Source organism: Dermacentor albipictus, chromosome 1 (assembly GCF_038994185.2).
Source record: "Dermacentor albipictus isolate Rhodes 1998 colony chromosome 1, USDA_Dalb.pri_finalv2, whole genome shotgun sequence".
Taxonomy (NCBI): Eukaryota; Metazoa; Arthropoda; class Arachnida; order Ixodida; family Ixodidae; genus Dermacentor; species Dermacentor albipictus.
The window spans coordinates 398890744-398912687 of NC_091821.1; the positions used below are offsets into that span (position 1 = coordinate 398890744).

The window sequence follows — 21944 nt, forward strand, 5'->3', positions numbered from 1 at the left end:
TTGGGGAGAAATGTACAGCTTTAATATAGCAAACACTTTAGAAGCGCAGCTTCTGGAAAAACCACGGGTTCTTCTTCGACTTGTACCTGCAAAGGCAGATTGTGACAAAATGAGCAGTTGAATTTTTTTAAAAAATTCATTTTTGACATTACATGGCAAAATGGTTGGAATGCACACTGATCCTAATCCTCACCTCTCCTCAAACTTGGCCTTCACCTCACGTCGAGACTTGCGCCTCTTGGCAGGGTCCTTCCAGGTCTCCTTGTTGACGACAGACTTGTCAAATGGAATTTCCACGGTGTACCTGCACAGGTAAGAACCACCAGCTTGGTTCAATGGACAGCAAAGCTAACTCATTGGAAATAATAAAAATATGTGCCTACAAAGCAGCCAAGATGGGCTTGATCAGTTTCTGCAAAAGCTACTTCTGTACATTCCGTGCCAACCAGCCTTCTTCAAGCTCCAAGTCAGTATTCTTATAAATATGTGCATGTTGCTGCATTTGCTTATCACAGAAACCAACACATTCACTCCACGCAAACACCAAGCAGGGCAACTACTGCACACAGCCAGGAAATGGCCACCACATTCTCAATGCTCCCTCCCCAGTGGGCGTAGGGGGAACAATCTGAGAGCCGCACAATGAGTCTGGTTCCTACCTGTAGATCAAAACAGGTGCAAACATTCAATAGCACACTACATGAAGCAATACACATTCACCAGCTGCCGAAACTAGCAATGTTTCCTCACTTCTAAATCTGTCTGTTCAGAATAGATCAATGTGCAAGCAGGAAAGAGGGAACATCTACCGTATATACTCGTGTAAGGGCCGCCCTCGTGTAAGGGCCGCACCCCAACTTTGAAAGCGGATATTTCGAAAAAAAAAAAACAAAAGTTCAAAATGTCCCGCCAGAAAAGTGTAGTTAGTTCATTTACAGCCAGATGGCGCTGCACGCTTTTCCGCTTTTATTCTACTTCCGCCGACGCGCCGACCACGCTGTTGACAGCGCGCCGCCATATTTGCCTTGTGCGGCCTCTTTGTTGGCATCGTTCCTAGCATCGTGTCGATACGTTGGCAGCGCGACTTCAGATCGGTGTCGTCGGTGTCACTTTGTTGGTTGTAGTGAACCCTGCAGAAGCCAGCGCACGTGACGGACGATGGGCCGGCATCTGAGATCATTCACTGCAGCATTTAAGCTGCAAGTGATTGACTATGCCGAGGAGCACGGGAAGCGGGAAGCTGGACGAAAGTACGACGTCGATGAGAAGCGCGTGCGTTACTGGATGAATCAGAAAGATGCCCTCGCCGCTACTAACAGGAGCCGAAAGGCGTTTCGCGGGAAAAAGTGCAAGTACCCGCAACTCGAAAGCGAGCTCGTCAACTACGTCGTCGACACACGAAGGGACGGCTACGCCGTATCGACTGACATGATACGCGTCAAAGCCCTCAGCATCGCTCGCCACATGGAAATACCCCCGGCACAATTCAAGGCAAGTCGGGGCTGGGCTACGCGGTTTATGAACCGTAACCAGCTTTCTATTCGGCGCCGAACGACGATTTGCCAAAAACTGCCGCGCGAGTACGAAGACCACGTCATTAAGTTTCATCGCTTCGTGAATGCTCTCAGGAGGGAGCATGAATACGACCTGTCCCAAATTGGGAATGCGGACCAGACACCTGTGTGGTTCGATGCACCGGAAAGCACCACAGTGGATTTAAAAGGTGCGAAAAGTGTGTCTGTGCGCACGACTGGTGCAGAACGCCAAAGGTGCACTGTGATGTTGTGCATCACGGCAGACGGCAGGAGGCTTCCGCCGTACGTCGTATTTAAAAGGAAGACTCTCCCAAAAGAGAAGTTCCCTCAGGGAATCGTCGTACGTGCGCAAGAGAAGGGCTGGATGTCCGAGGAACTGGTCGTTGACTGGATTAAGACCGTCTGGGCAAACAGACCTGGAGGGCTGTTACAACGGAAAGCCCTCCTTGTTTTGGACAGCTTTAGGGGCCACTTGACCGACCGCGTCAAGAACCGAGTTGCCGCAACTCGTACGGACTTGGCCGTCATTCCCGGTGGCCTGACGAGTGTGCTGCAGCCGCTCGACGTATGCGTCAACAGACCATTCAAAGTGGAATTTCGCCGATGTTACTCTGAATGGATGGCTGGAGGCGTCCACGAGAAGACCCCTACAGGACGGCTGAAGCGGGCGTCGCTCCAACAGGTGTGTGAATGGATTTTGAATGCGTGGCGTGCCATGTCAGTAGAAGTAGTTGCTAAAAGCTTCAAGGTAACGGGAATTTCGAACTCCATGAACGGCACCGAAGATGACCGTCTCTGGGAAGACGCGGACGCCGAGGCGAGCTCCTCCGAGAACGAGGACAGCGAAATGGAATCCGAATAAAAACATTTCTGGCATGTCATTTGTGACTCTTGCACTCTGCTACTGTTGCATAAACAGTACAGACCTTTGGCCTGTACTGCCTGTACTAAATCGGCCTGATTCGTGTAAGGGCCGCACCTAGCAAAATTTTCGAAGAAAAAGTGCGGCCCTTACACGAGTATATACGGTAAATGCTAAGTGCATTCCAATGCATAACAGCCACAAGCTGTGCGATGAGCACATGCCAACATTAGAACAGCAAATTAGGGGCCTAGACAAATTTTATCCCTCATGAGCAATAACTTGCAATTGTTTGGAGAAAAAGAATCCAAGTGCAGTAAACGAAATTGGCAAATGTGCTGTCTGTCTTGCACTGAGTGATTATGTACTGTTCTACCAACAAAACTTCACATTTTGTCAGATATTGCTGTCAAATAATTTACTTTTATCTTGCAAGAAACCGTGAAAATGAGAGTCTAATACACGACAAGTAACAAGGACGTGACACTTTTGTGACATAAAAGAAGTGCAAGAAATTTGGCTCAAGTGAACTGACGCTTTTCTAGCTTTCTTTTTCTTGTGTTGCAGTTTCTGCAATGGGAGAGAAGTCATCACTTACTTCCTCGTCGTTGTGTGAGCAGACATCAGACAGTGACAAGAAGCAGCATGCATGTGCTGTGTTCCTATAGTCTCATGTCTCGAGTTTTGGTTAAAGTGAAAGGTATACAAAGACTCGAAGTGTTTCTAAATTTCCTAATGAATATGCCATGGGAGACTAATACACAATTATCAGGGCCTTTTTTTAAGGGTTCCATGCAAACAGCAGTGTGCCACAACTGGATAACGGTCACTTTCAATTGTAATTTGCCATCTTGTACTTGTGAGATAGTTCTGCTTTACTACAGCATTGGGATTGCCCAAAGTGATTTTGGAGCAATTCTTGGAGCAAATAAAATTGTGTTTTGGAGCAGGTCAACCTAAATTTGGTGCCCTTCGAAACAAGGACGAAACAGAACAAACGAACACAAGCACTGTACTGCAACTGTCTTAAGATGAATAATGAAGCAGATTACTCTGATACTGAACAGATTTGGAGTGAGTACTCTACACAGAAGTATAGCCTCCTGCATTCTTCGATGCCTACCCAGTGACTCCAATATTGGAAGTCAATTTGCTCGGCCTGTAATTTTGGGCTGAATAAGTCTTATACTTCTACTACTACTACTACTACTACTACTTGGAAGTCAATTTTCCAGCAGTAGGTCACACCTTGTAGAACAAGTTTAGGCCACACAAACTTTTTTTTCACTGCATGTCATGCAGAAGCAGCAGTGCACAGGGAAAATCGTCCATGCACTAAAAAGAGGGTTAAAATGTCTGGGCAAATGCTGTAAAAATACAGGAGGTAATGGTAAAAGGACGGTGTTTAGTTGGTAGAGGTTGCAGACCACTCTAAACCTGGCATGGTACTTTGGCGTTAGTCAACATGTTTTGATCAGCTAGGCCACTACTGTCCCTCACAGAGTCGGCATAACATGCTAACCAGAGACTATTCTAGTGCGACTACTTCAAGGTGCCCCTCACCAGGTCTGGCCATTTTGAGCTGACAAACGCAGAGCATACAATGTGCACTGGTGATTGTGTTAGCAAAGAATTACATCACTACACACTGCAGAAAGGTCTGAAATTTCAATCCGAACGCCATTTTTCCTTTCTCTCGTGGCAACCGCGCTCCAAGCCAGACGGTGACATACTCATGTCCGCAGTATGACGTCGCTTGTGGCGACTTCGAGAATTATTCAAGGCAACATCTTTCATTTGTGTGATCTGTTGCTTGAATTGACGAATTGAAGTTTAGAGAAATAATATAACACACAAACAGAATGTCTGCGTGTGTTTTTGTTTTACTTCGCACCGACACAAGAGCGATGTACTTCCGCTTTGTCTGCTTGTTCCCACGGTCGTAATGTCACGTGTGCAGGTACCGAAACTATGCCATTTTCTACTGTGTTCGTGCGTGTGATCATGCTCTCCGATCCGCATGTTCTGCCTCTGTATCCATGTAGCACTGAATATCGTTAGTCACGTGTCCTGGTGCACAGCGTGCAAAATCGTGCGCTGTGCGAAAGCTCACGCGAGATGCTGTGAGCGGAAGTGTGCAGCGCCGGGGGTGGGGTGGGGGCGGGGCGAAGAGAAAAAAATGAAGGTGGGGCCCGTAACGCAGGGAAGGAACTTCGCCTGCGAAGGCTAGATGGGGCAAGTCAAGAGAGCATCTTGCTTGTTAGTGGAGCTCGCCTCCCGAAATCATCGGTTCACGGCGCTAAAGTATTTCTATCTTGGCTATTAATGAGCCGATTTGAAAAATTTGTGCAACAGAACACTCCCTAGAGGACGCATAACTTCCAGCGTATAACCAAAATTTGCTATGGAGCCTGGTGAGGGGCCCTTCAACACAACTGTACATTTGAAGAACTTGCAAGAGATATGTACTCGTTTTCATGTTGCTAGATGCTTGCGGAGGGTTATGCTGACAGGATGTGCAATGAGAAACAATCAAACGCCCGATACAGCAGCAAGTCACTGTGCTACATTACTGAAAATGACACATATATGCCCTTGGTCAAGTTAAGCAGCCGTTATATAATGACAACCTGACTATCCGATAGCCCGTCAGTTACCTCTTCTGAACTGTTACTCCTAAGCAGCAAAAAGCATGACCGCACACATTTAGTCATTACACAAAATTCTTACATCGAGCCACCTTAATGTGCACTAAAGAAGAAGAAGAAGAAAAAAAAAAAGCGCGCGCACACACACAGACTCAAGGAAATTGTGTGCACCTTGCAGAACATGAAAGGCAAACGAATAATACACAGCGATAGCTTATGCAGTCGGCCAACACCGGGGCTATGAGAAACGGTGTTGTGAAAGGCTCTAGATTAATTTTCAACAACTGCAGTTCTTAAAAAATGCACATAAATCCAAGTACATGAGCAGTTCAGCGTTTCGCCTCTATGCAAATGTGGCCGCTGCAGCCAAAGAATAATCCCATGATTTTGTGCCCAGGAGCGGAACTCCATGGCCACTGCACTACTGCAACGGGTTTCACAGCTGTTTTGCGGTCACCCTGAGCATGCATAGCATATTTTGTGCCAGCTAAAATGGGTCACAAGCACTGAGTGCAGCTTACCGGCTCTGTTAATGATTAATTAATGGTGCACACAAAAGCACCTGTTCAACATTGGTGTTTCTCCACTATGAGCTGCGTATACTTGTGCAAGTATGCTTGTACTGCAGTGTGGTTACCCCCTTGAGGAACTTCTGAAATTTGAATCATGTCTGTCCATTGTGTTACAAGTGAGAACTCGACATATCCAAACTTATTTACATGCCAGTGCACACTAGCCAACGAAGGAACAGCAAGCTTTCTCTTCACTCACCGGGTGGGCATCAGGTGGTTGTAGTTGTACACCTTAAGGAAGGGCTTGATCTTGCTGTACTTGGTCAGCTTCTTCTTGCCCATCCTCCGCGTCACCTTTCGTGGATAACGGTCGATGCCTGCCACCAGGGCATGCCCGTACTGCTTGTCTGGCGTGCCGTCATCGTTGTTCTGCAAGTAGGGCGTCGTATAGTTAAGGGTTTCACACTACGTGCGGCTTGCCAGCAAAACTGCCGTAGTGATCCTATAGAGTTACCGGCTCAAGCAGGTAATGTACAGGTCAATGCCGCAACATGCTGTTAAGCTTGATTCAAAAGACATAACACGGGCAACATAGGCGGAATTCTTGGCTTACTGTTCAAAGGCGTCACGGAGTATCTAACACGTAAGCCTTCTTGAGCGAACAGTTCAGTTTCACGAGCATGCATGGTATCACTCCACAGACAGTAGGCTACAAAGTGTCACCGCACTGTCACGCATCACCCACGAAGTGTTTCGTGGGCTTCCAATCACTTCAGAATACACATTCGCAAGCTTACCTTGACGATGACAGCTTTCCTGCCGGCGTACTTGCCGCTGAGGATCAGCACCACCTTGTTTGGTCGCATAATCTTCCCCATTTTTCTGTATCCAAACGCAATGGTATGGGTAGAGTCAATGCCAAATCCACGAGGTAAATTCAAGCATATTGTCCATTTCGACAACGCAGACAAGCGCAACTAAACTACGTCAAACACGAAACGCGGCAGTAATTGCCAAACAAGCACGAAAACAATGCATTTCATAGATATTTGCGGATGCATTCTCATGCATGCGATGGTCGCTCCTGCATAAATACTCGTCGTGCTCCATCCCAACAGCCCAATGTAAAGCATTTGTGCACAAAATATCCCTTAAATGAATGGTACCCGCTATTTTGGTGGTTTAGTAACAAAATATAGAGCTAAATTTTCGATTAATGAAGATTGAAAATTCACCTACGGATTTTGCGCAGGCCTCCTCACGGAGATCGGCGGACGAAAAGAAAGTGGCGACACCTCGTGAAAATCTCGCGGAGTCACGTTCGTCTCGCTCACCATCCCGTGCCGTCTCGAGCGATTCGAGAGTAAGCGCAGCCCTTCACTTCAGAGTTGGAAATGGCGGGGGGTGTTGTGCAGCGGTTTGGGAAGTGGTTTTGGAATGAAGATGTTTGGTTGCCGCCGAACTTCACATGGGCGGACATTAAGAAGACGGATAAAGTAAAATACGCCCAGTTTGACGACCTGTACTACGGATTCCTGGTGGCTCTAGTACTTCTTGTTATACGCTATACGCTTGAAAGGTAAGGCCTAAGCTCAACTTCTCTTAATCGGCGGATTTATTCGGTATCACCGAGATCTGTGTTTCGCGATGTATTGTGCTTGTTTCGTTTTAGCCCGACGTTGTGCGCGAACAGCTGTGATCGGGGCATCACTTGATTGGCCGAAAAAGCGTGCGGAGCCCAGCGCGGGCGAACAGCAGTTGGATAATAGAGTCGTTCTTTTCGTAGGTGCGAACCCACGTTTTGCCGGTTGCGTGGGGCAATGTTCTCTGCACGGGCGGCTCATTCCACCTTGTCGTACTATTGTAACGGTTGCATCCGTTTGACTCTGGTTACGGAAGTTGTTTGCGCGCATTAGTGCTTGTTGCAGCCTGCCGCGTCGGTTGGAAGGCGGTGCCTGACTCATTCATTCCGCGATATCGATGAGCAAGACCGGCTTGTGCCGATAAGCGCAGCCGAAGAACGGCTGGCTCGTGTTTGCGGACCGTGCTCGCAGCCGTCGCTTGGGCGTGTCGGCGTGACTGGTGGCTACCGCCCATACTCGTACGATCGCTCGCGCGTCTCCCGCAGTCTTCCGGGAAGAGTTTAGCGTTTCGTACCGGTCCTCAACAAGTAGTGTCCGGAAGCGTCCGTATTACGGCATTGGGACATCGCCAGAGTGGCCGAGAAAAGGTTCATCAGCACCGTTACACTGCGGATTCAGCGCACCGCTGCCGATGTTCATTCAAACGCAAAACCGCTGTGCGCGTTCACTGTACAGATTAGTTTCTGTACAGATTCGTTTCAATTTCCAGAGACCTTCGCTCGTATAAAGTTGATCCGCACCAACTGAAGGACGCGGTATCGCATTACCCGCGATCCGAGATACTCTTTCCGCTGTTGCCCTGCAAATCAATGCGAACATGCCCCGATTCTGGCGCACACATATCATCGCCTCTGAGTGAAATTCTGAGACCAATTTCTGGATTGAGCAGCAAAGGAGCTATAAACGACAAGATCCGTTATGAGGTGGTCGCGTTTGGTATGGAATAAATGAACCTGATATCGAAAGGTGGGTAAGTACGTGCGTGGCCTCCAACGGTGTGTACAAACTCAAGATTTCCATTTGGGGACGAGGACGTTTTGACATTTTGAGAGCGCCCTCCGGGAGAAATGGTGCTGCGAAGCGCATCACGGCGGTGTCCCGCGCTTGGTCCATAAGGTACAGGCGTTTAAAGATGAAAGAAAAAAAAATGAAAAGATCGGCGCGCGCGCGGCAGCAAGTGGCATCCCCGCAGAGACAAATTGTCGTGAAGTTCTTAGTCCAAAGACACACCAACAAAGGACGAAGAAAAAAAAAAGGGAGGGGAGGGGGGCAGTATGTCACGCCGCATTACAACCTTGTGGTTGCTCCGGCTTCCGCCTGAAGCCGACGTCGGTACTCATCACGATTCGTTTTGAGCAGCGCTTCAAATGCGCATCACGACGGTTGCTGGCACATTAGGCGGCCCACTGCATTTTGTCGGCGGCGGGGCGACGTCTTGGCGCTGCTCAAGGAATTACGGTGCCTCGTGTAACGCGACGTCTGTCCTTGGCGTCTCCGCACTGGCACCGGTCTTCCGCTAAGACCGTGCAATTGACGACCTGTGCGGGCTGTTTGCGGAAATCGGGTTCTTCGTAGGCGGCGGCAAGCGAGGAAACCGCACGTGGACGGCTTCGACCGGTTAGCTTTTTCCCTGACGCCACTTATCGCGCCGTAATCAGATCGGTCCAGCGCCTAACGCACGCGGTGCACGATGTGATCTGTTGAAAGCAGGAGTGATAAAGTGTCAGAACAACAGTTAACGACCCCTGTGAGGGGTGTAGGTCGTGTGGGGGCGTCTGTGGAGTGGTTAAGCCCCGTTGGGATTTTGCCGAGGTGCGGGGAAGCAAGTGTGGACTTTTTGCCAGTTGTCGCAACTTGTCATAAGGATCAGCAAAGCTTATTGTGTAATCGAACCCCTCACTTCCTCCCCCTTATATTTCCCCCCTCTGTACCGCATACAAGACCCAAGAAAAAAAAAAATCAGTTTCAAAGTAACTGCACTTTGGATTATGTTGTGTGTGATCAGCTGTATTATTAGGTGCTAATTTCTCAAGGACATGGTGGACATGATTGGAGACAGCAAATGAACGAAAAAGGGCCGACTCACAGCTGTTTATTGCTGAAACATGGTTTGAAGACAGTGGCTTCCTTGGACAGAACTCCACTTTTCTGCCTTGGGTATGTCTTTTTCTAGCCTATTTAGTTGGCCAGTCCCGGAGATGCTGGAGTCTAAAAATAAGGGCCAATCCCAAAGGCAGGGTAGGCTGTTCCCGTAGATATGTGCGGTCTCAAAATGTGCACCGATCCGAAAAATATTGCAGTAAAAAAATTTTAAGCAGTCCGGCACTCCTTCTATTCCTCCCACGCTAGAAGTGTTGTGATAGTATGATGCGCAGTGTCCCCGCCCCATTCACACCCTTAACTCACTTGGGAAGACCCCTTTTGTTGACTTCAAGTAGAGGTTGAATCACCTTCCAACTTTTTGTGGCTTTGTACGTAGCAAAGAGACATGAAAAGTCAGAAGAGGTTGTTTGCTTGTACATGCATTGTGGGTGCTGCAAGTATTTGAAATAAAAATTCCTTGGTGAAACAAAGTTGCTCATCTTTAGAACCAATGTATTTCAATCAGATGTGCGATACTGATATGAAGGTCGCCAACACCCTTATACTAAGTTTCATTGTTCCACTAGCATTAATCAGTGCCTTAATTTCGCTCTGAAAGGGACAGATCTTAGTGAGATGATGCTATTGAGTGTTGGTCATCGCATCTACAGTGACTGCCTTCAAAGTGTCTTCAATGTTGTGAGGTGGTGTGTTTGACTGTTTCAGCAAAGCCTCATATATAATAGCCTATGGGGTTCAAGTCCAGTGGGTTATGGGGCTAGATGTTTGGAGTGATGTGGTCGAGGAATCTTCAAACAGCCATTCTTTTGTGATTGAAGCCATGTGCACTGGTGTAGACTTGTTGGAAGGTGTTGGTCATCCCTGGGCAACTTGTTCAACTCGATGCTTTACTGCTATCTCCACTATTTCAACATATATGCAGAGCATGGACTCTTAGGGAAGAAACGGGGCAGCATGACGTGGCCCTAGCTGCTGACAATCTCCAAGACCATGGCAATGAGGACATCCGTAGTATAGCTGCAAAGCCACCTGCCACGTCAGAAACGTTGCAATCTCTGAATTGCTCTGGCAAAGGCAATGAAAGTAGCATGTCATTTCGTTTTCATACGTGTGGCCGGAGGTTGCCATCTCCACAAATACTAGATAGATGATGCACAAGCAAATGCTGACGTGAGCCAAAAGTAGTAGACAAATGCCTGCATTTCACAAGCACTTGTGGCATGGCTGCATGTTCTGAATTACCTTCCACATCCTGTACATGTTTCCTTTGAATGACATGTACTGCTGTAATCTTGACCAATAACAGACTATAATAAAAAAATTTCTTTTGGTGTGGATGTTTCTTAATGCAGAAAAGCATGAAAATGTTTTTAATTAAATGTACATTATGAGTCTGTATAATCACTTGCTATGATATATACTAAAATTAGAATAGGAAAAAGGTGACCAGGGCTGTAGGTTCCCTTTTCATACTTTTTTAGTAAACAATAATTGGTTTAACTTGTATATAATTTTTGGTGTGCAACCTTTCTGCTCCTTGTTTCGAATTGGAGAGCACCACATGCATTAGTCAGGGTGTGATAACTCCTTCGTTGAACTTGGTTGTTACGTCACTGATGTTTTTCTGTGATACGTTGAATCAAGCATGTAAGCTTCATGTGTGTTTACTATGTTAAAGTTACTGATAACCAATTTTCATAGTACCTATTTTTTTTAATGCAATGGAAAGCATACTGGTTGGAGTGTCTGATCGCGAAGTGGTATTGTGGTATACGCTGTGCAACATTTCTTATCAAAATTTTTCTATCTGCAATGAGGATGCAATCGTTCACTGGAAGCATGCTGAAAATGGTGGTAGGTGAGAGCGATAGCAATTATACACCGGCATTAGTAGGAGGCAGACCAGTGCGGCACTAACCGTGATAAAGTATTATTTTGTTTATCCACTCAATGTTCCTGCAATTCATGTTTTCCGAATTCTTAAATTATTTCTGCGATAATAGCTATGTGTTTTCATGGTTTCCTGTCTCACTGCTTTGGCATTTAACCAGTCAAAATGAAACCGATCAGATCGAAAACGAAACGGCGCTTATGCATGTGATACGCAGCTCAGCGTGTTGCTGTATCCATGTGTGCACTTTTGATTTCCAAAGCATAGAATAAAGTGCAAGTGTCTAATAACATAGCAACTACAATAATTGTTGTACTTAATAAGAGCCAACTTACGTAATGTAATAGACGACATCCAATGTACCAAGATTTCACCGCCAGGCCTTGCCACTTGCTCGTTTTTGTGATTTTCTTGGCCAATTTAAAATTGATGCTGGATTCTATCACTATAAATTGGGGTCCTTTCACTTACATCAACATCTCACAACACATTCTGGCCAGTTGTTGGTCCCTTTAATGTGCGCACATTCTGCGAGCGTGAACATGAAGTCGTTGCTCGTATTCTGTGTTGGACAACTTATTGTATTATTTCTTGCAAGTGTGTAGCAGCAAGCCAGGGGCACGTTCTTCATGCTCAGCCTCTCTCCTTTACATGGCACTGAAATATCTAGATTTGATGCTTTCAATGGGATGAGGTCCTTGTTTGTTTACTAAACATGCATGCATGCGCATCACCAAAGTTTGACTTGTAAACATGTACAAAGTGAGACCCATCTTGTTAGTTTTTTCTCTACCTCTTTATTCATCCTAGGTTAGTGGTATCTCACTCAGCTTCCAGCCCTCCCTGATTACATTGCTGTTAGCTAGATTGATAAGACGGTATTTGATTTTGCATGGCCAAGTGGATTTTTTCTTGTGTGAATAGGCTGCATAACCGGAGATAAAATTAGCTGAGCTGCAGCTTTGGTACATCTGATTTCACTCTGTATGCCATGCACGGTGCACATGGCATAGCAGATGGCAATATGCCATTAGATTTTGTTAAGGTTGTTCCTTTATCCACATAACTGAAGGGAAATTGGGGTAACAAAAGTACATACACGAAAGGACTATCGAGACATGATGCAAGAGGAGACAGTAAACATGTCACAAAGCAAGTGAAAATGTAAGTGCATCGTGTGGTGTACAACATAGGTTTCTTTTATTTGAGTGTGCTATAGCTTATCCTTTCTGGCGTGTGCATGTGTTTCAGCATATCATGCTGGTATACGTAATTGGCGTCATAAGTGCCTCCCCCCCCCCACATTCTCCTTTAATGAAAGGTGGATCTTCTATATGTAATTCACACAATAAGTGAGACTACATGCCAGTCAGGCACCTTCAGAAGCTGGTGCATAAACATTCCCTGCCGTGTCCCGTTCTCAACGGGAAAGGTGAAATTAAGTATCAGGCATTGGTTGCCCCCTGACCAGCCACTAATAATTTTGGTTACCATGTGTCGTTTCAGTCTGGACAGCTGGACATGTGATAAGTTATTGGAAGTGTATCTGATCAGCCACACACTACATGGAAACCAAGATCACCAGGCTTGCATTGATTGCTTCTAACTAAGCCATTTATGGTGATATCGAGCTTTCCTTGAGTCTATAGTCAAGGGTAAAATGGTTGCCGACCAGAAACTTTAAAAGAAAAGAAACCAGACATTTCAGCTCCCATATGGGGGCCTTGTTGATTGTTCCCTGTATGGGAGCCGGAACGTCTGTTTCTTTTCATGTTATTGGTGTGCAACCGTTTTACCCTTGACAATGAGCAATCACGACCATACGAGTTTTCGTCAAACTCTTGATTTCATTTCCTTGTGTCTGTTGAAAATGGGTGTTATGTGCGGTCCATTCACTTACCTGCAGGTTCGTACTTTGGTGGCAAGAGGGAAGAAAAAGTGGGCTATAGGGCTCAGAAAGCAGGCATGACCGTGATAATGTGTTAGTTTATTTATTTGACATGCCCTCAAGCACCGACCCATTATAGAGGGTAGTGGGTTACATGATATATAAAGTTAAAGTAGAACTGGTCTGAGATTTGTGGAATAAATGTTGTACTATTGAACACTATTGGTCAAAAGTTTTGCATTAGCTGTTGTTAAGAAGTGGCATATTGATTTAGACTAGGATACATACTAGCACATGTGACTTTTGCCACTTTTATTTTTAGCTTTAATTTGAAATGTTCTTAACCGAAAAGAAAAAAAAAGCCAGGAGCTGGGGTTTGGTAAAGTTCCATTTTCAAGGAACTTGCTGGTGTGTTGCAGCATGTCACGTCTGCCATGTCCTGACAAGTATCTAGTGTTTTTACTGCTCTCGCGTCTGCCGTAAACACGAGTGACAGTTCAGCTGTGTGGTGCCCCTGAGATCCCCTTTTGAAATGATTGTTTGAAAGCACTTACATGTGTTTGGTTGACCTAGTTTTCATTTGATCGGTTCTCAACTTTTGCGTAAACTGTCGCAAACCAGCCAGGTAGCATAGGAATGCAAGTCTGGTGCGTTTGCTTCTTTATAGCTCTGGAGGTAGTAAGCTTGTATAGTTGCAACTGTACCGAACAGGACATGCTGTCATGGTTTGGGCATGTGAGGCAGCAGCGATTGATGTGATATTTTGTTTCAGCTCTCTACTGTGTGGGCATTGCACATTACCCACATTTTGTTGTCTTCGTCTCTAAGGATTAGGTCATGGCTTTTCCTTGTACTCCATTTTCTCATTGCTAACAAAATATCTCACTCGCTACCTGTACTTTAGGCTGTTGTGACATGTGTTTGGCCCAAGTTTTGTTTGTTTGGATATCATGATGAGCTGTCTGGACTGTGAAGGAGGTTGAATGTGACCTAGTTGTGCAGTATGAAAGTTCTCAAGGAGAGCTCTCCGAGTGTTCCCATAATGCCATCTGGACTGTTTGGAACATGCACGAGCCCTGCTCCGGAGTAACACCACATGTTCTTTGCGCTTGCATGCAACATTCTAGAGATTAGGTGCTCTTTCCTCTCTGAAAAGGAGCAACATAATTGTTCTGTCATATTGTTTTTGAGTACTGATCACCGACAGTGCCTACAAGGTGTCCATAGGAAATTTAGGAACTGTGCCCATATTTGCTGTTAGCAATTCAAAGCCTGCAGCCCAGCCATTTCAGCAGCCTCAGTGCTGACATTTGTTTGCACACTGTAGTGCTTTAAAGTATATTGTGGGGTAGGCAATGCATTCTCCTTCGTTGGCACTTCAGTAGTAACTGTTAGCAGTGATTTCTGAAGCTTTGCATGAAGGCAACTTGCTGCTGAACATTTACAAGGGAGTAAACTTGTTAACGCCTTCTGTGCCTTGGACGAGCTGGGTTCATCCATGAGTTTCTGGTAAAAACAGCCAGACGACCTCAGCTCTCAGTGGTATTTTGCATTTTCTGGCAGTGACGTGGATGAGCCGAGCTTTCTCTCATTGATTAGCAGACTTCTAGTAAATGGCAGCACCTAATCCATGGAACAGCACAAGCAGAAGCCAGTGCATTCTTTCCGAGGAGGTAAAACATATTGGCAGCTGAGGCATTTAAGAATAATTTGGCCATTTTTGGTCAAAATTCAGCATAATAGCATGAGATCTATTGGAAGAGGTTAAAAGTATGTTACAAACAGAGGTTCTTACCAAGTGCCGTCTTGGGCATGCATTGCACTGTGTATAGTAGTTGGAAACACTGTAACAAAATGATGTCCTCATTCATGGTTCTCGGGAAAGCTCGGTAAGTTCTGCAGGGTTCATGCACCTCCTTGAAATCCTTGAAAACCCTTAAAATTGGAAAAAGACATGCAAGGGCCCTTGAAACTCTTTGAAAATAAATGTGTTCCTTAAAAGCTGAGGTTAGTGCTTACTTCGTAAAGTGACAAACTCCGCATTGGTGCTATGCAGGTGACATCTATCAGGAAACTGTCCTATAGTCTCGCACTTCCACAGCCACTGATGACAGTTCGTTAACATATATTTGTTTTGCTAGTTGGTGTACATTTCAACCATCATGTCTCTGTTTTCGATGCCTGGGCTCCATAAATGCCTGGAGGAAGTAAGTTTCAGCCATTTGGCTTTAACGTGACAGGTAACTTTGGGTGAAGCCGGACACTTGTAACCCTCATCACGCAAAGTTTGTGATTTGCCATAAGGTGACTGACATTGGTGCAATGGAAAAGTCAACGTTAAGAATCCACCTGAAGAGCCTGGAGCGCACTTGCAATTCAATAGCTACTTAGCTCTAAGGAATTGCTGCTCAGAAGATTTTATTTTTTTAGTTTATGTATGACTGAAGTTTCTTTCAACCTCACTGAATTTTGGCTTTCAGCAACCTGGAAATCCTTCAATTGTCCTTTAATTTTGTGTTGGATGGTTTGTGTGAACCTTATTTCTGTCTGTTCGTGCCATCTTGGCTCGTGTGGTAAATGACCTCCTCGATCGATCTACTGCTAACTTATCTTGTAGTAGCATGGTTGTCGTATATTGATACCACATGTAACGAACAGCATGTAGCAGTGAAAGCAGTGCATTATCGGATATTGTAAAAGAAAGTAGCAATTGTTGTGGCACTGGTTCATACAATGCTGTTGCACCTATGTAGTGTATTTTTTTATATCATTTATTTCTTGGCTAACAGCAGTTTTCATTGCATCATTGAAAAGTTATTTTCTTCATCCTCCTGTCTTGCTGCGAATAAATTTCAGCCCGAGTGCTGTTTTCCCTGTACTTGTTTATCTTTTCCTCTAGGGAGAACAGCTTTGAGTGACGCAAACCTTGACCATCTACTGAAGTTATTTAATAGCATTAATTGTCTAAAGCTCTTCAATCTTGGTTTCTCTTGCCAGTACATTTTTCACAGCAGTTGTTCTATTGTTCACCCTGCAAATTGGGATCTCAATTTGTGTGAATCTGATTCATATAATTGATATGGGCTTCTATGGTTATACCAGGCATGAACAACACATTTCATATTTGGCAAGAATGTAAAAATAAAAGGTTTACGTACGTTACAGTACATGTGAACTACTTGGACACAGTATACAATCGTACTGTGTGTACACATAAGGGCTTGTAAGAATGCACAAGCAAGTCATTTGATTGCAGGCTATGAAAGACACGTACAGTGAGCTCTACGCAAGAACAGTCTGAGGTATACAAAATGTACTAAATACTGCATTACGAAGTTCTTGCACAATGTGTGGCCGAGTGGTGTTATGAACTCGTGGTTCTTTATTTGACAAAGACCACGTGGAGAGTCCCTCACTGTCATTGCAATGCCTGAATGGGCACTTCTATGTAATCTAGACAGTTTCCTTTAGCATTGTTAAAACACCTTTAGTACAGGAAGATGTGTCCTTTAGGACGAGAGGTCATGGAGATCAGAATGTTGTTGAACCTGCATCGACACAGGCGATGTTTGGCTGATATGAACACATTTTCCATATGTGTGCATTGATTTCATTTGTTACTTGTTGTAGCAATGTTTCCCTTTATTCTTGCAGGCTGGTATTCTGCCCGCTGGGTGTGCGATTGGGCCTGCGGCAGCGAGTGCACAAGGCCCCTGACAACCATGTGCTGGAGAAGGCATACCTCACTAATGGCAAGATGGGTACCAAGCAGGTGCAAGGGCTGGCTCGCCAGCTTGAGTGGACCGAGCGCCGTGTCCAGCGCTGGATTCGGCAGCGCGTTCTTCAGGAGAAGCCCTGCACCTTGGACAAGTTCACCGAGAGCACGTATGTCAACTGCTGGCTGCTTTCTTATTGCCTATCTGGACAGGATAGTTTCTGGTGGCTAGCACCGGAGAAGTTACAGCAAATTTAGAACTTGTAGGAGTCAATATTAGCCACAAACAGCAGTGCGACGAAACTGCCTGCATACGGCTACTCGGTGGTTATGAGATGGGGACAGAATGCCTGTCAGCACTTCTATTTCCCTCTGCCAACAGCTAATCAAAAGGCATCTAGATAGAAGCAAAGTGTCGTAGACATGCAGGATGTTTCTGTTCTGTGAAATACTGCCATGGTTAAGTAATGCAATGTTTTCTCAGTTAAGTGCATTCGTTAAACATTATTAGGCTTAAATGTCCAGATAGACAAACTGTACCACTGCTAATAGATAAGTACCACTGCTTGTAGTCAGTTGGGCAGAGCAGTGTGGTAGTGCTGGGGGAAAGCATGCCCTACAGAGGCACAATGTCCATTTAATATAAGTTGCAGTTTAATACATATGCACAACGCTTTCATATCTTTAAATCTTATTCTGTAAAGGGATAGTAAAGCTTTTAAATTATTCACAATCATCTGGGCTTAGTAAAAGTGGGCGTGTCTGTAAAATACTTGCCATTTCTTTGCTGCTTGTTTCTATTGCAGGTGGAGGTTCACATTTTACTTCAGCATATTTTGCTATGGATTGTACACACTTTCAGATGTAAGTTGCATATACATTGCTATTTCAAGCATGTTAGTGCATTCTGATAGCCTAGCCATTAGCTTACTTTTGATTTGTGTTGCATAAGCATAGCATCAAAAGAGGTTAAGGGATGAGGTAGTAGCAGGCACTTGCTACTACTACTCTGCTGCTAGGCTGAGCATCTGAAGTGACAGTCATCCCAAAGTCCATGGCGGCAACTTGCCGTCTCTGACCTCTCCCACCCACGATACCCCTACTAAACTCTCATAAAGTTTGCCTCATCATTTGGGAGCTTACACAGTTTGTAAGAGACGACATATGTAGAGACAGCTTTACTGCTACAATGTTCAATTTATTTTTATTGCCCTCATAGTCATGAGGATCAGCTCTAGAAATGGCATAGCATCCTTTCTTTGATTAAAAATTTGCATATGGTAGTTCTAGGCAGCTATCTAGGCACAGTAATATAATTCTGGAATCAAGACTACTGACAACTTTTTTTATTGCTTTTACTGTGACCGAGAAACATGTCGAGTTTGTCATCCTTTTTGTCTTTATTGTGAACAGAAACCATGGTTGTGGGACACGATGCACTGCTGGTACGACTATCCTCACCACGTGAGTAGCTTTTGAGATGATGTTAGAGTAGTCATAGGGCTTTATAGGTTTTAGCATTTGTCGAAGTTTCACCTGAAATATAAGACACCTGTGCTTTTGCAACAAACTTGGGTTGGCGTTGTTGTCAAGGTAGCAAAAAAAAATATTTTCTGGATGCCCAAAAATGTTATTTAGTGATTGTGTGCCAATCAGCTTCACAGCCCAGGTGAAAAGTTACTAACACATGGCAGTTTATATTTGAATACTTAATAGCTTTCAGTTTTCATTGTTAAGCTGTGAATGAAAGGCTTCAGAAAGATTCTTAACTGAAGTATAGTGGTTATGAATTGAAGAAGTTGCTTTAGGTTGTACAGTAAAAGCTTGTTAAGTCAGCCCTCGTTAATTTGTAAAATCGCATAATTCATGCTCATCTTCTGGTTCCAACTGGAGTATGTGCTTTTTAATATTATCAGACTTTCGTTTATTTGGACGTATTTTGTGGCTCATTGGTCAACTTAGCTATGTCTTACCAGTACTCACCTACGGGGCAGAAACCTGGAGGCTTACGAAAAAGGTTCTACTTAAATTGAGGACGAAGTAACGAGCTATGGAAAGAAGAATGATGGGTGTAACATTAAGGGGTAAGAAAAGAGCAGATTGGGTGAGGGAACAAATGCGAGTTAATGACATCTTAGTTGAAATCAAGAAAAAGAAATGGGGGGGGGGGGGGGAGGGGGTCATGGGCAGGACGTGTAATGAAGAGGGAAGATAACCGATGGTTATTAAGGGTTACGGACTGGATTCCAAGGGAACAGAAGCGTAGCAGGGTGCGGCAGAAAGTTAGGTGGGCGAATGAGATTGAAAAGTTTGCAAGGATGGCATGGCCACAATTAGTACATGACCGGTGTTGTTGGAGAAGTAGGGGAGAGGCCTTTGTCCTGCAGTGGGCGTAACCAGGCTGATGGTCATGATGATGATGGTCAACTTGGATAACCCTCAGAGTGCCTTGAGCACGGAGTGACGCAAGAAAGCAAAAGCGACATTAGTGTTCAACCAAAACAAAGATGGTGGCATCCGCATCACCATAGTCATCAGTGGGAACTGTACGGGTATGGCAAGAATGACTGAACACAAGCTCCTAGTTGTGCCTCTATAGCCTTTACGTATTGCATTTGCCACTGCGCATGACACCGCATTGGCTGCATGCCTTCAGAACTGTGTAGTCACTATCTATGATTGAATTGATACCTGATACAGTTTTGTCGACGGTGGTTGCTGCAAACAGTAGTTTCGTTTTGACTCGGTGCACACGTTGCTTGCGTGCCTTCAGATCTGCGTGGTTGCCGAGTGTTTTGCCGAGCGACCATGGTTTCATGCACTCGAGTTGCGGCAAAAAGTTTTGTTTTTACTCAATGCAAAGCACGCACAATGTCAAACACAGTGGAAGCTGTCGAGGATGAACAATGATTCTACCGCGGCCCAGAAGCTCCGTCATACCTACCAGCTTTATCGCGATAGTTTCATCGCGATGCTCTTGCCAACTAGCTCACTGGCAAAAAAATAATCAGGACTTGCATGCAATAAGGAAAAGCTTGTGTCCGACAAAGACGTGCGTTTTGCGCTGCGGCCACGCTGCAAAGGAAATTGCAAAGCCTTCGCCTTTGTGAGTGCTAATCAATCTAAAGGTGACGACAATTGCAACTTCAGCACTGCTTTCATGCAAAATAAAAATGGGATTTGTTAATTCATTCAGTAAATAAAAGCCTTTTAATGTGGTAGGCATTTGTTTATTGTTCTCTTGATACCCTCAATAATTCGACATTCATTTAATGTGAACATTTTTTTTAGTTCCACGAAATCCGAATTAACGAGGTTTTACTGTAGTTTGTTTGAGGCATCCTTTACTGTGATCTCAACCAGTTGCCTCGCAGTAACGAAGATCTACGGGGACCACTGTTATTTTTTTATATCCATGATTTCATTGTAACTCGAAAAAAATGCCTGCTCTCACAACTGATATTGGTCTTCGGGAAAGCAGAGGTGTGCTCTTGGTAATGGCTGGCCAAGTCAGTGCAAGAAGCTGCTGCACACAACTGTTAAGGGCCATCTAAGATTTTCTGCCGTGTCTTTATGGCAAGATGATTGCATTCTCTAATGCAGCCGTCAGTGCCTTCCGCCAGAGGATATAGGCGACGACAGCTGTCTAAGAGGAAGAGAAGGTGTGGAATATCGGTTCCTGTAACCAGTGGTGCAGCCAGGAATTATTTAGGTGGGGTTGAGGAGCACGCACTTGACCAGAGTTAAGGAGTGGGGCAGGCACATGTAGTTGCACATAATTTTGTGCCAGGTATCTTTGGTACAACGAAATTTCGGATGGGGGGGGGGGGGGGGAGAAAGTGCCTTGGTCGCATTAGTTGCATTAGATGCACTGCTGCAGCTCTGAATCTAATGGACATGCAATAGCCAAGTGGTGTGGACCATTAGGGCATCCGAAGACAATGCATCGACACATCTTTCTGCTGCTTGCAGTCAGTATGAGCTTCACGAGCCAGCAAAACCAGTTGCTACACGATATTGAAATGTGAGACTGTGGGCCATGGAAGGGGCACGTGCTTAGGATAAGTGTACGTACAAGCGAAAACTATTGTAATTGATGAACTGTTGTGCCAGTAAACGTTGGCTTATGGAGCAACATACGGTAGACTGTTTGGGTAAGAAAGTGCATATTAAAACACATTTTACTCAATTTGATGATAATCATACCTGTGCTCAGTTCCAAGTGTTGCCTGCTGTGGGTATTCCAACCTTGTTAGTGAGATGACAAATTTGCCAAAAATTATGCATACACATGGCTGGTCAAAGTGTGAGCTTATTGTGTTGCTGACGGGTGGGCTAGCTTGTGAGTGCTCTTAAACATTAATGTGGATGTGGCTGTTCGGAAATGCTTTTGTATCAGCTATTACGGTGTGTCTTGTTTAGAGCATCCTTTTTTTTCCCCTGCCATGCCGCAGTCTGTCACCAATGACCTCTGGTGGTACTACATGATCGAGCTGGGGTTCTACGTGTCACTGACGATGTCACAATTTATAGACACCAAACGCAAGGTTAGTGCTGTTCTATTTTTTGGTTTTTTCCATTCACCATGTCTTTAAGGCCTAATTTATGCAATTACAATGCTGTTATTCTGGCGCATCATGACAGTTGAATGAAGCAAGGTATTGCGAGGTAGGCACAGGTGTTTAGTAAAGACACTCCTTATTATTCATACAAAAGTTTACTTAAACATATTGATAACGCTTGTAGTTGTAAGTTTCAATATCTACACCTTCTAGTACTTTTGCCAAGAAACATTTAAAAGATAAGCTGCAGTTAGTGCATTCTAATTGTTGTGACATTGTAATTTGCACCAAATAAAATTTTCAACCTTGACATACCCATATAAGTGCAATTTGGCTAGGATTATTTTCTTTATTTTTAAGAATTTACTTAAGGTAGGATAATTGTTTCGCTTCAGTAGCACTAGAGAAATTGTAACAATTGGGCAAAATCTCTCACTGAAAATTTTGCTAGTTGCTGAGATAATGTTCCTGTTGTCAGCAGAAGCAGTGTCTTCCAGAAATCACGTTTAATGTTAATTTGTGAACCATAAAGCCCAAAATTCATCAGGAATATAATATCCCGCATCCTTTACCAGGCATTCCTTT

General features: G+C 44.7%; 2 protein-coding genes across 3 annotated transcripts in view; one reads left to right on the forward strand and one right to left on the reverse strand.

Moving 5' to 3' along the window:
- Nucleotides 1–6944, reverse strand: RpL27 (ribosomal protein L27). Of its 2 annotated transcripts, none has more exons than XM_065455617.2 (5): nucleotides 6797–6944; nucleotides 6355–6439; nucleotides 5817–5986; nucleotides 194–304; nucleotides 1–86 (listed from the first exon to the last, which is right to left on the reverse strand). In XM_065455617.2, exons 1-5 carry the CDS (start codon nucleotides 6892–6894, stop codon nucleotides 38–40), a joined length of 513 nt encoding a protein of 170 aa, XP_065311689.1. In that variant the 5' UTR covers nucleotides 6895–6944; the 3' UTR covers nucleotides 1–37. The 2 variants fall into 2 exon arrangements, with proteins under 2 accessions (XP_065311689.1, XP_065311690.1); XM_065455618.1 differs by having other exon boundaries at nucleotides 6793–6846.
- Nucleotides 6945–6951: 7 nt separating this feature from the next.
- LOC135921295 (ceramide synthase 6-like) overlaps nucleotides 6952–21944 on the forward strand; it is a 36428-nt gene continuing 21435 nt past the window's right edge. The window contains exons 1-5 of the mRNA XM_065455616.1: nucleotides 6952–7136; nucleotides 16737–16967; nucleotides 17604–17661; nucleotides 18211–18261; nucleotides 21252–21344. Of these exons, the coding sequence (XP_065311688.1) occupies nucleotides 6952–7136; nucleotides 16737–16967; nucleotides 17604–17661; nucleotides 18211–18261; nucleotides 21252–21344 (618 nt within the window). The remainder of the gene's footprint in view (nucleotides 7137–16736; nucleotides 16968–17603; nucleotides 17662–18210; nucleotides 18262–21251; nucleotides 21345–21944) is intronic.